At 36.5% G+C, this 13,561-nt stretch overlaps 1 protein-coding gene across 1 annotated transcript; it reads left to right on the top strand.

Annotated features, from left to right (window-relative positions):
* Positions 1 to 434: 434 nt before the first annotated feature.
* Positions 435 to 11,914, top strand: TNFSF13B (tumor necrosis factor (ligand) superfamily, member 13b). Its single transcript, XM_010081976.1, has 6 exons — positions 435 to 844; positions 926 to 1,031; positions 8,938 to 8,994; positions 9,289 to 9,401; positions 9,498 to 9,648; positions 11,378 to 11,914. Exons 1-6 carry the CDS (start codon positions 518 to 520, stop codon positions 11,488 to 11,490), a joined length of 867 nt encoding a protein of 288 aa, XP_010080278.1. The 5' UTR covers positions 435 to 517; the 3' UTR covers positions 11,491 to 11,914.
* Positions 11,915 to 13,561: the final 1,647 nt, after the last annotated feature.

Genomic DNA, 13,561 nt, shown 5'->3' with positions numbered 1-13,561 from the left:
ATATATATATATACACAGTACATCTGTATATCTATACACACACACAGAGGCACGTGCATTGTCATATGTGTGTATCCTTTAGGTAGCACTGGATGATATGCTGCCAGGAAACTTTACATTGTTTCTGCACTTCTAGATAAGTCTCGAAATTACCAGTGGTACTGGCTGTGCCTAAATGTAAAGATAATGGGAAACGGTAATAGCAAGCTGCCACATGAATAAATAGTTGAAAGTGAAAGGAGGAAGGTAGATTGAGCAAGCAGCTAATAAGAAAGTATTCATTTCCAAAATGCAACACAGAAAGAAGAAAACTAAACGGAGACTGAATCTTAGACGTTCACTCTGTACATTAAGTTTAATGGTTCTATCAACGGCTTCATATGACAGGAAATGATCTGGGCGTTTTGTTCACTTATTCTGGATGCCCTTAGTTTCAGAGAGCAACTGGTAACATGGATTGCACCTCGGAAGGGGACAGCTGAACTCTCTCTCTGGCTTTAGTGAGGAAAGAGCAGCGATGAAATCCGTGGACTGCGTGCACGTCATCCAACAGAAGGATGCCACCTCCTCTCCCTCTGCCCCCCCCAGTGCTGCTTCAGGCACCACGGGACTTTTTTCTGTCACATTCCTGTGGCTTGCAATGCTCCTGTCCTCTTGTCTTGCAGCAGTGTCTCTTTACCATGTTATCACCCTGAAAACAGAACTAGAAGCTCTGCGCAGTGAGCTGACCTACAGGGTCCAGGCAAGGTCTCCACTAGACCAGCCACCTGTGTCCCCCAACGAAAATAAAGTGGGTACCCCTGCTTCTCCCTTCCTGCAAGTGTCTGCAGCCAGCACCAGGCAGGTAAGCTGAAAGGGTGGGTTTTGGCTTGCAGGACATGGGTGAATGTGAGGCTGCTTTCACTGACTATTGATTTTGGGTTAGGAGAACAGGCTTCTTGGTCCTGGCCCCACCGAAAGCTTCCAAAAGGAACTCTGGAACCGGAGCAGAAACAGGAGGAGGAGGGCTGTTGTCCACACAGAAGAAACAGGTAAATAGCACTCGGTGGAGTGGGTTGGGACGCCGCAGTTGGATACTGTCTTGAGAACAGCAGCAGTGCTTGACTTGTATCTGCTCCCATCCACTGATCCGTGCTCCCAGGACCTGTTAAGGTTTTCACAATTATTGCTGAATGAATGGTGTTAACTGTGTTCTCTTAATGATTGCCATACTGCTTCAGATACTAGGTATTCATGCTATCTGCAGGTTGAACTTTGAATGTTGGATCCCACATCTGCTTCTTACAATGGAGGTACTTCTCAATGATGTGGTAGAGTTGAGTAAGGCAAATTTAAATTCATCAGATTGTAAATTACTCGGTTCTAAATCCATCATTCTCAGTTCAGGATAATGTCCAACTTTTTTCTGTCTGATCAGTATTAGGGAGGGAAAGCTATTATTAAAAATGCCATATCATTTTTCTGGGAAAACATGCTGATCCTAAAAGAGAGAAGTAACAAGAAAGCTCCTAGTTCCCTTACTTTAGGGAAGTAGGAGCTTTCAAAGAGAAAAGCTGGGTTGTACCTGTCAAAAGATGCAGACTACAAGGAATTCAGAAGTTTAGCATCATTTCTGCATTAAAACAATCTATTGATATAATTAGCAAAATTAATAAAGACATGCCTATCCAGTAAGATTTTTTTATCATGCCCTTTTTTAAAAAAGTGCTGCAGAGAACACTGAAGACTGTGCTCCATAATAGACCACTGATGTGTATTATAATGTTGGAATATTAATGGCATATGTTTGTTTCTTATGGAGACAAAATGCCTACATTTTTTTTTCTTTTTCTCTTTCCAAACACACTGATACCTGATAGGATGAAATACAGAATTTTATTATGACAATTTGCTTACATACTGCAATTGCACCACGTAACTAAAAATGTTCCTGAGTTGCTAAATCAGTTCAATCCTCTTACAGATACTTTTAGAATGTTTCAACTGATGAAAGCTCATATCTTAATTTATTAACAGATGAGGTTAAAATTGAGTCATTTGTAGGTAAAGAATGCTTAAAATGTGCTTTTGATTGATGAATTACTGTGAAATGTATTACACTTAAGCTTCAGAAAGCTAAATGAAATTTCATTTCTAGAGTATAATCACTCTACCTACCTCCAAGTCTCTCAAAAGAGAATATTTATTTAGGACATCATCCCAAATCCGTAGGTTTGGATGGGATTTATTCTGTTTCATTAGTAATCTTTGGTTCAGGGTCTTGGTTAAGAGTGATTTCACAAACAAGACTGAGAACAAGATTGTTTAAATTGTATTTCTTGTAGCCTGTTTCCTAATAAGGGACCCACAGATCTTCCCTGCTCTCCCCACCCTAGGATCTCCCAGATAAAAACTAGTGATCTTTTATAGCTAAAGCACAAGTATCTTCAAAAAATAAGGAGACATATCTTGTTTTTAAATGAATGTTATAGCATCAGTACTCCGCAAGTTATTCAGTTCCCTTCACAGTAGCTCTCATCTTTATTCTTATAACTAGTTGAGGGTGTATCGGGGAGAGGAGGGTTTTGGGCTCCTCAGCTGTGCTTCTGGCAGATGGAAGATTCTTCTCATCGGGTAGCCACCTCTGATTATACCTATTTATCTTTCTTCACATAAAATTCTAATTAAGCTACTTATTTCTGTAAGCTTTTGGTTTTTTTTTTTGGTTTTTTTTTTTGTTGTTGTTGTTTTTTTTAAAGATACAGCTGTCCTTAAAATTGTTTAGGATGAATAACAGAAAGTACGGAATACGAACATTCATTTAAAACTGAAAAGCTACACAGGCTGACCTCCCACAAAACATTTTTTAACACGACCATCATATTTTGTACTTAAAAAAGAAAAAAAGTAAATTAGAAATCTTGCACTCACATAAAAGGTCATCTGTTAGAGTTACCTTTCTACCTGCACTACTTACAACAAATTAATCTTCCCAGAGGTCAGTAAGATGTTACATTTTCTCAGATCAAACTTCACTGATGACCATGAACCTACTAGTCAATGTTAAATTTTGTTTTAGCAGAGTGAGTGAAATAGGAGAACACGGTGTTGTTCATGGTGCTGAATCCTGTCTGTTACTGCATCATGTACACACAATTACTAGCCCTGCATTTTCATATTCTCACATCCATTTCTGGGTACTGGAATCCCAGCAGCCTCCAAATCAGCCTGCAGATGAACTGCACTCATTCTGGTACAATGGCAGATAAATTAGGGTACCAAGTGAGGTGCCTTGTTCTTATCCTATTTCTGTTTGCTTCAACAAGGTCTCAAAGTAGAATCTGGTGTCATAATTGCTGACCTATAATTTCACTTTAACATGGACCGATTCCTTAGAAAGTGAATACTTGAAAATATCACTGATATACAATTGCTTCTCATCAGACAGCAGAAGTAAAATATAGAACCATTAGTTTATAAATAAAGTTGTGTTTTGATTCTGTTTTCTTTTTAAACTTTAATTATTAAGTTCCAGAAATTGATGCCCCCTGATTCTTTTTCTGCCCAGCACAGCCCTTCTTGAACATAGGGAATTTCCTTTTTTTTTTTTATTTGCTTGATGTTGTGTGCATAAAAGTGGCCATGAATGAGAATTTTAATTTAAATGACAACTGAATGAAAATGGATCTAACACAATATTGTTCTTTCATATTTTTATGGGGTATGCATTTGCCTGTGTTCATGCGTGAAACTATTAGTCATCCTTAGCTGTATGTATGTTTTGTGTCTTGAGAAAATTTCCAGCTCAAGTAGGTTGAAGAGGTGGGTTTCAAGCATCAATTCCAAAAACAGCTGTGCACTTAGCAGTCAGAACCGGAGTTCTTGATACAATGTGTAGGAGTTAATGGGTGATTTTGAAACGTACATATTATTAATAGACAGGCAGATAGATCATCTATCTGCTTCTAGCAAATGTCATATCAGGACAGAAAAGAATAGCTATATTTTTTCTTATTTGTCTTTCTTTTTATAAATTTTGCCTGTAGAGGAAAATTGCTACATCACAAAAACCTCTCCTGAATTTTATACTCTGGACACCATTCTTGATTACATTGCCTTCATGTTTCTTTCTAAGCTGTATGTACACTCAACACGAGGAACAAGATATAGGTTCCATTACCTCAGCCAGGTCAGTGGCCAAATGTCAAGTTTCATTTACACGCCCTCTCTGTGCCTTATTCTGATCATCACTGTGGTATTCTGATTCCCATGGCCAGCTAAGGAAGTGAGCATCAGGCCTCCTGTTAACTCAAATTCAGGCAACGTGCTGCTGTGATCAGATTGGAGCACCCATGGGCTACATTTACTTTGGTGTATTGAGGTTATCCATCTCAAACAGTCTGACTGCATGTATGGAAGGAACTGAGGAGAAATTCTAAGTAATTCCATGAAGCAGTGAAACAGGCTAACCTGGCATGTGACTTGGGAATTTTTTTTAATTTACTAGCAGTTCCCAGGTTCTACCCCAATATCAGTTATGTTTGTGCATGTGCAAGCATGTGCAAGCATGGCGTATAAGTTGTGAGAATTTTGCCATTGTTCTTGTTATAATTGCATTACTGGTGAATCGGTACATTTGTTGGTTAGAATGTTTTGACTCTGTATGTTGTTGGTTTAGATCTCTGTGACAGAGAGACAGCAAGAACTTTTACAAGTGGAACTTGACCTTAGTGATCTTTGAATCAAAAACCCTAACCTTTTGTTACTAGTTTAAACAAATGCCACATATACAAATATTCAAAATACTTCTCATTTTATTATTTGAAGAGGGGAAATATGAGAGTTCTCTTAATAAAAAAAAAAATACCTACTTCTTGAAAATATATGTTATTCTTCTTTATTTCTGCTGACACCAGGCTAACTCAAAAGGAAGTAGGCCCTCCTATGCAAAAGGATAGAAAATTACTTGGTACAATGCTTGCAATTTTACATGAAGAATTCTACTTGCTCAATGAATGAATCAGTGTTGTGTATTATGCAGAACATTGTGCAATCAAAAATACACAAAATAGGTTCTAATTTTTAAAAACAATATTCTGCTTTATACTGTATAATAAAAGTCTAAATAAAGTATTTTTAATCCTTAGTAAATTATTTCCTTGTTATTCTGACTGTATCATATTCCTGGTACTTCTGTTAAGGTCAAAACAATGCTACCAATACTTCGTAGATATTTGTTAGATCTGAGTCGTATCTGTAACCATGACGAGGCCATTTTAACGCAGGGACTGATTTAATCTATGATTAATGCCATATAAAGACTCCCTAATTAAAAAGCACCAGTCTATAAAAATACACAAGCAAAAAGTAAAAGAAGATCTCTTGTGATGAGAAATAAAGAAGTTAAGGGAAGAAGAACTGAAATTTGTTCAATAACACGCATATAATTTAAAAACTGAATTATGTAGTCTACAGAGAACAGATCTGGACCAAAGCAGGAACGTAACCAAGCAGGTCTGGTTTTTAAAGTTCATAGTTTTTTGATTGTTTTTATTTCATCAAAAATTGAGGCAGATGTCTCAGGCCTCAGATATCGAAACTTAAAAATTTATGCGTGAGTTCACAGATAACAAACTTGAAATTTTGTTTGGATGGATTGTGAAGTTAGATTGCAAAATATTAAAATGGTTATGCAAGATAAATAATATAAAAACTTGCATGGGAGGACAAATTTAATTTTACCACTATCAGGTCTTAAATCACGCAGATAGGCAGAAGGCTGGATTCCCATCCCACTGCAAAAGCCAGCTTTTTATAAAAAGTTGTGGTTACATTGCTCAACTGGTGGAGAACACATCCCTTCATGTGCTGGCTGTGGTTTATAAAGGCATCTGGAGTCACTAACTTCTTCAGAATTGGCCGTTCTGTTAATGGAAGAAGAGAGATTCTGAAATGTTCTTCTCCCCACCCACACTCCATGGAGTGGTTAAAATCAGAAAAAAAAAATGCTCATCAAAGCAGAGCTATTATATGAAGTCAGAAGAAGATGAGGCACACTTTGTTGTTCTAGATACACTCTGCTTTATACAACTAGACCTCATGGTGACACTCAGTCTAGATATTTTTACACATTTTTAAGGTGTATTTTACTAATTCTGTATTCTGCTTGCATGATTAATTATTCAAAAATACTTTCGACTACAAACCTGATGCCCAGGTTTCTTGTACACTGGACTGAAGGGCATTCAGGTAGAGCTTTTGATTTATTCTGCTCAGTACTGACTATTCAACCCATATTTTGTAATGCATATATTCTTGATATTGTACTTCAGGTAAGATCTGGGTCCTTTTTGGAATAGATTTGCTAACATTTCTTAACAGTGTTAACTTTTTACTGAAAATCCCTGTTAATTTTACCCAGGAAATATACTCTCTGTATCCATATCTTTCCCTTAATAGTAGTGTTCTTTACTCTAAATTTGTTTCAATTAATCAATTAGTTTTAAGCATGTATATAGTTCCGCTCGGGTCAAAGTGAACTGCTTGTATATACTGGAAATAGTTATGTGTCAGTCTTGGCTTCTCAACATTTTTTTTGAAGCATGTTGTTGTCCAATCCCTCAAACACTTTTTAAAATATTATTTGTCCCTTGTGGATTGTGGCAAAACCGACACTGAGCTAATTTCTGTTCTCTTTATTGTCATGAATAACACTGCTATATCCATGTCTCCATGAAGAGCAAGCTTACTATATTCTGTGGAGCCTTACGGCTAGCTGCATACACTAAAAAAGGAGACAGATTTTTTTAGATAGTATGTGTAGATATCTGTCAAATAAAGTTGGTTTGTGTTTTAAAAATATGGCAAAAATTTCAGACTGTTCTGAACTTGCTGATTTTCATTGCTGTGTAGCAGTTCTCAGCAATGATGACCAGTATTTCAATGCTGCAAGCACCTGAAACATAAATCTAGACTTGCAAACCAGGATAGTTTCAAGAATGTTGACCAAGTTTGCAGAGCAGGTTTAACAAGAGTTGCTAAAGTAGCCATAACTTTCACTGCTTCTGGACGCTACTCATTGTTACCCAGCCGGTTTGTGTGAATCATAACAAATCCTCTCATTTGGTTAGTGGAAAATCCAGTGGCCACCCTAGTGAGTTCTTTTAAAAGCAGGAATTAAAATTTTTATTTAGCTTACTGAAATCTAGGGAATCAGCAAATTTCATTCACTACGAAGGCACTTTGCTCCAAAGGAGAATGAATGAATAGCTTGTGAAATAAATTGCCTGATGTGCTTTGTTGTGCTACTCCAGAAAATCACATTTTGGGTTTATTCAGAAGCTTCTTTTTCAGAAAATTCTGTCGCTCACAAGTGTGATAGAAAAATTACTGAAATATAATACCTTTTTCATTTTTTTGTTGGCTTGGTTTTTCTATTCCTTATCAGAAAGAAGGGAATTCAGATGCCTTTAAATTCTTTGAAAATCTATAGATTGATAGGCACATTATTGATGAGCGTTGATAGAATTTAAGGGCATGTTCCAGTGTGGGGGACAGGAGCTGGCAGGGAGCATTCTTGTTAACCTCAATAGGTCTCACAGTTTGTGTGATCATTGTGGTACTGGAGCATTCCCAGATGTGTGCTTTAATCTTTGTCTGCTGCCAGTTGGCACCGCTGAGGGTTGGTGAGCATCCATCCAGCCCTCTCCTGATATTTTCAGGCAGGCACCCTTGGATGAGAGACTTAGATAAAGATAGAGGCTGCTTTCTACTCATATTCTCTCACTACCTGCCATGCAGCAAGAGGTTTGTGCTGCTGGGCATTACATGTGGGCACCACTGGCAGATGTAGAAACAGGATCCCATGCAGTGGGGCACTGCCCATTATAGCAAGAATGGTCAAATCTGACCCTCAGCCTTCTTTCCTGAAAAGAGGTAAAAAAAAAAATAATGGAGATCCAGCAATCCATGGCAGAATCTGTTTCTCTTGACTCTTAGTAAATTTATTTGGTTTCTGTCAAGTGCAGTAAATGTTACTACTCTGTTTTCCAGCCTTCAAAGTAGAACTAGAATCAGATGTTTGCATTAAAATCTGCTCTAAGCAAATGCAACTGTCCTTTTTTTCTTTTATCCTGTTCCCTGACATTTATGCTTAGCAGATTTTTTTAAAAGATCTTTGTTTCACTTGCAAGCCTATATTTTAACATACCACAATATTTTGCACTGATCAAACTCCTAGTTTCTCATTAGTGTCACCAATCTCTACAGTTTTGAGTAATGCATCAGTTGTGACAGATACTAAGCTATTTGTTTTGTGTGCATTAATTTGCTAACAGTCATCTCTGTATCCTCCCTCTTATTCTCAGTATAGGTTGATTGAGTGTGAGTATCTGAAAACATATTGAAAGCACATATATATGGATTTTGAGAATTTATTTTGAAAGTACCATGTAACCAGTATATATGACTAATATTTTACAGCAACTATGACTGGAAAGAAATTTCTTTAAACAATACAGTAAACATCATTCAATAATGGGATATCCATCCTAGCTGGCAGGGTTAGGAGGTTTTTTTTGAGCTTTTGCTTAGAAAATTAACAAGGCTTATTGATCTGATGATTCCTAGCTCATTTGACTTACTGCTACAGTTTTCAGTTATATTAGGACCGGAGATTAAAACAAGCAAGTATTACTTGTGCTACTATCTGAGGCATCCTGCTTAGCTGCATGATCTCTGAAAGTTATGTTGTACATGTTGCAGTATGAATTTTGTTTTGGCACGTTTGTGTAAGATCTACATTAAAATCAATAGATTATGTTTTCAATTAACTGGTGAGACTGAGAGAAGATTTTTTCTCATGTCCTTCTTTCATTTTTTTTAAAGTAGTCTCAAAATCTTACTCTATGCTATTACTGATTTATATTTCTTTGACTTCAAAATGCTTTCACTTTGCAGTGCTGCAGGCCTGCTTGCAACTGATTGCTGACAGCAAAAGTGATATCCAACAGAAAGGTAAGAATATGTTCCACGATTTATAGCTAATTATTCCATGTATTAACTCTTCTATCCAATTTTATCTAACTTCAAAGTAGTAACTGAGTTACATTGTTGAATAAAAATTAAAAAAAAAAAAAAAAAAAAGTCTGCATCTGGAGATCTGGAGAACTCTTGAACTCTTGCAAATATCCTCTTTTCAGTGGGGAAATCCAGCCAGTGAGACTGGAAGTCTTCATTAAAAGTCAGCTTTGTTAATTTTTGGCAGATGAAAATGATTTCTGATTATCCTTAAATTATTGTTTCTTTTAGATGATTCAAGCATTGTCCCTTGGCTTCTGAGCTTTAAACGTGGAACAGCTCTGGAAGAACAAGGCAATAAAATAGTGATCAAAGAAACAGGATATTTTTTCATATATGGCCAGGTAAGAAAGCTCAATTCGCTTCAGCATCTGACTTTTTAAATAATTTTTAATGTCTCCATGCAATATGTTTGAAGTCTACACCTCTTTGTTCTGTAGGTTTTATATACAGATACAACATTTGCTATGGGACACCTAATACAGAGGAAGAAGGCCCACGTGTTTGGTGATGATCTCAGCTTGGTGACATTGTTTCGTTGCATCCAAAATATGCCACAGTCTTATCCAAATAATTCTTGCTATACTGCTGGTAAACATCTAAGTTTTCCTTTTCTTTATTTGTAAATAAACTGTATCAAATAGAATCCGTAGTGTTGGGTGATTAAGTATTGTGGCAGTTGTAAAGACAAAGATTCATGGATCTGATTAATTGCAAAATTACAGAATACTTTCAAAAAATATGGTTTTATATAAAATATTAGCAGCTGGAGGGTATGCATCTAACTTAGGTGGTCTGAACAATTCCCCTCTCTCCATTGACTATATAATGTGGTTGGATACTTTGGTGCTTTCAGTTAGATGCCTGAAGCAGACAAAAGGAGTACATACTGTCCTTCCTGAAGAACTCAGTTTAACTTAGCGGTTGCATTCCACGTTTAGTTATCTCAATAAAATATTTAGGAGATATCTTCTGCTTTAAAACATAATAAATTAATTTTAGACACCCAATTTTTGCATACCTTCCTGGGGGATTTCCAAAGGTATTTCTTATCAGCTTATCTCCTTATAATGGCTACTGCAGTTTTAGTATTTGGTGAGATGAAAAATAGTTAGTTCCTATAAGGAGTTCTTTCTGACAGGACAAATTAGAAACACCTCAAAAAAGACCATTTAAAGAATTTAATCCAAGCCCATCAGTATTTCTTATCAGCTTATAAGTATATTCTTATATATACTGCATATATCCTGCAATAGCATTTAAGGATTTATTGTCAAGGCCTACTAAACCTTGTTTGGTAGCTCTGATCTGTCTGTCTTTCCCCCTTTTTGGTGGATTTGAGGATTTTCTCTTTTGTTATTTTCCAGCAAGATCTGTGTGAATATAAACCTTTCTTTCCAAATGCCTTATAAAAAAAGGGGGTGACCTTGAGTGGCAGAGTTGACTCTTGGCAAGTAATGCCATTAAACAAATGGGGTGGGGAACGAAGCTAATATTTATTTTCCAAATAAAAATAAATTAGCTACTTCCTCCTGGGGACTGAGACTGTCCAAACATTTTCTTTAACCTTCTGTCCCTCCACCCACACATTCTGGCATCATAACCACCTTCAGTTTCATCTGTCCTCTCATCCTCTCATTTCACCCTTGTATTATACCCCCCCATTTCTTAACTAGGATGTTTACTCCATCCTGCCATTTCATGGCTCCTGCTTCCCAAATTCCCACCATTCTGCTTTCACCTAATCTCACTCGATATCTCATGCTGTTGAGCACGTGTCGCTGCAGATGTTAGATGTGCCCTCAGTTCAGTGATTGCAACTGGAAGGCGAGGTGCTTTTGGTTAGCATGTCAGCTGATGTGCAGCTGGCAGGAAGCAGACTTTTGTGCTCTGCAGTTGCAATGGATCAGCTGATGTCTGGTAACTTCATTGGGTTGGCAAAGCTCATGAGACCTCCTCCAGAAGCGTGGGAACAGAGTAGTCTAGGACCAGCAACACCCAATGCTAACCTTGACTGTCACATCACCACAACATGAGGAATCTGGGTACACCACTGTTATGAATTTTTGCAGTGTTTGCTTAAGTGTACTGTGATGTGCTGAGTGCAGAGTGGAAAGTAGGTCCGGCTCCACAGAGGATGTTAAATGTCAGCTCTGGATAGGCTGATTGTGCCTAATGATAAAAAAGCACTTTCACAAGTAGCAAGCCTAACAAGCCATGCTTGTATTTGTAATATGATGTTTAATGACTTTTTGAATACTGTTTATGAAAATAATGTATTTGAAATATTAACTTACAAATATTCCAAATCTTTTGCCAGGCATTGCAAAATTAGAAGAAGGAGATGAACTTCAACTTACAATACCACGGAGAAGGGCCAAAATATCCTTGGATGGAGATGGTACTTTTTTTGGTGCAGTTAGACTCCTCTGAAGCCCTTGATTTCTGTTATTACGCTTAAAGTTTTTTATGCCTTTGTCAGAAAAAAATATCAAATTGTAATAAAGCTGCCAGTTCAGTCTCTCCTCATCCACCACCAGCTTCTGAGAACTTTTCTTCTGTTTAATAAGCAAACCCAAAACAGGAAACACACCAGATATACTTGTGAGATATAACCATCATGTGATTACCAGAAAGCCAATTTATTTTAGACAGTGGGAGATGCTAAATAAAAACTGTAAAGCAATGGTTTTTTGGCTTTGAAACAACTTCCTGTCCATAAGGCAAATCAAAGAAGGAGTTGACCATGAAGTATAGCGTAAACAGGACTATTGACTAACAAATTATTATCCATAATTGAGAAGGAAAACTAAAACACAAGTACATCTTATATTTGCTTTGTTTCATCAGCAAAATATTTGAAGTATTAAGCATGGAGAAGAAACATCAAACAGTAGATTCCTTATCACAGAGTGGAGGTGTCAGATGGGTTGTGGGTTTGGTTTTTTTTTTTCCTTTGACACCAAGATTTTGGGGAAGGAAGAAGTCTAAATGTATGGGATAATGAAAAAAAAATCCTCAGAAATATACAGAATAGTACCCACTGGCTTGCTCCTTCCCTGTGAACACAAGGTGTATAAACTACTAAAATCTATCAGTATTTACTAATTAGAATTAATTTCACTGGAAAAAAGGACATATGCTTCAACAGCTCAATCTTCAAAGCATTGCTACTCATCAAGGAATATGCATATACTTCTAGGTAAGCAAGGCAGGAATAGAAAGAAACAGTGACATTAGACACAATACAGCAGGTAGAATTGGATTCCTGCCTTCATAATTTCTGCAGTCATATATAGATGTGTGTATATATATACAGTATGTATATGTATATATATGAAAGTATGTACACACACATATATAAGCCTTTGACATTTGGGCATATAATTTTATCTTCTTTTGAATGGTTTATCCAGTGGAAATATTACGGCATACATATTTTTTTATTTCTCTTGCTTTTTGCTATGATCCATTCTATGCAATATAGTAAAAAGAAAAACCCAATAAACTTGGAACCAGCCATAAACCTAAGAAAATACATTTATATCCCAGAAATCTGGGCTCAATTCCTAGGTTAACTATAGGCTTTTTTCTGCAGTTTTGAATATATTGCTCAACTCTGTTTTATAAAAAAAAAGTCAGACCTGTAGAAAGACTAAACAGACTTCTTTTTTTATTTTCTTTCATCCTTCTGTTTTGTTGAGTAGATAAGATTTGTGTCTTTTTTACCCCACAAATCCATGTGTCTTGCACAGTCAAGGCAATAGCATGGTAATAGTTTGATCAAGACTTCTAGGAGCTATTGTAAAACAAACATTGAATAGTTATTCCACTGATCTTCAAAGAAGTATTGAAGTGCTACTGGAACAGATAAAATAATAAAACCCACATTAACAAACTGTACTTCATTTGCAAATACTTTTAGGGGTTAAGAATTGTGTAAGCTCATATAGTAAAGAAATAAGCTCATTTAGTAAAGAAAAGATGCTTTGTACATTGCAGTCTCCTTGTCTGTTTTCATAAATTGTGCTGACTTGATGGAGTTCTCTTGGTGATAGACAATAAATAAAAGAGATTTGGAGCTAAGAATTACAGACTATGGTATACTATGAAACAATTAATTCAACTTCTCTGGGCTTCAAGAAGACATTTCAGCAATAAGCATATGTGTACTTGATTACCATGCTGGCATTTTTATGAGGCTTAACTACAGTTTCAAAATGTCTGGAAGTCCTCCTTATACAAATGTATTTATTTATGTGTCCTGGAGCCAAAGCTGCTGCTGCTGCTGCTGATGATGATGATGATGATTACATTTTGATCTGCTAAGTTTGACAGAAAGGGTTTTTTAATCCTCTACAGGAACCCTCAGTTTAGCCAAAGGTTGTATAAATCTGCATGTAGAAAAAACAATTATTAGCATGTGCTGAGTTGTCACTTATTATTGTCATACATTAAAGAGATGCCCAGAATCTCTAATCAGAAGCTAGTTGATTTTAGCGTT

The sequence above is a fragment of the Pterocles gutturalis genome, unplaced genomic scaffold (assembly GCF_000699245.1).
Source record: "Pterocles gutturalis isolate BGI_N339 unplaced genomic scaffold, ASM69924v1 scaffold8349, whole genome shotgun sequence".
Lineage (NCBI taxonomy): Eukaryota > Metazoa > Chordata > Aves > Pterocliformes > Pteroclidae > Pterocles > Pterocles gutturalis.
Note: the sequence above shows the minus strand (reverse complement) of the source record. Positions and strands in the feature narration are given on the sequence as shown.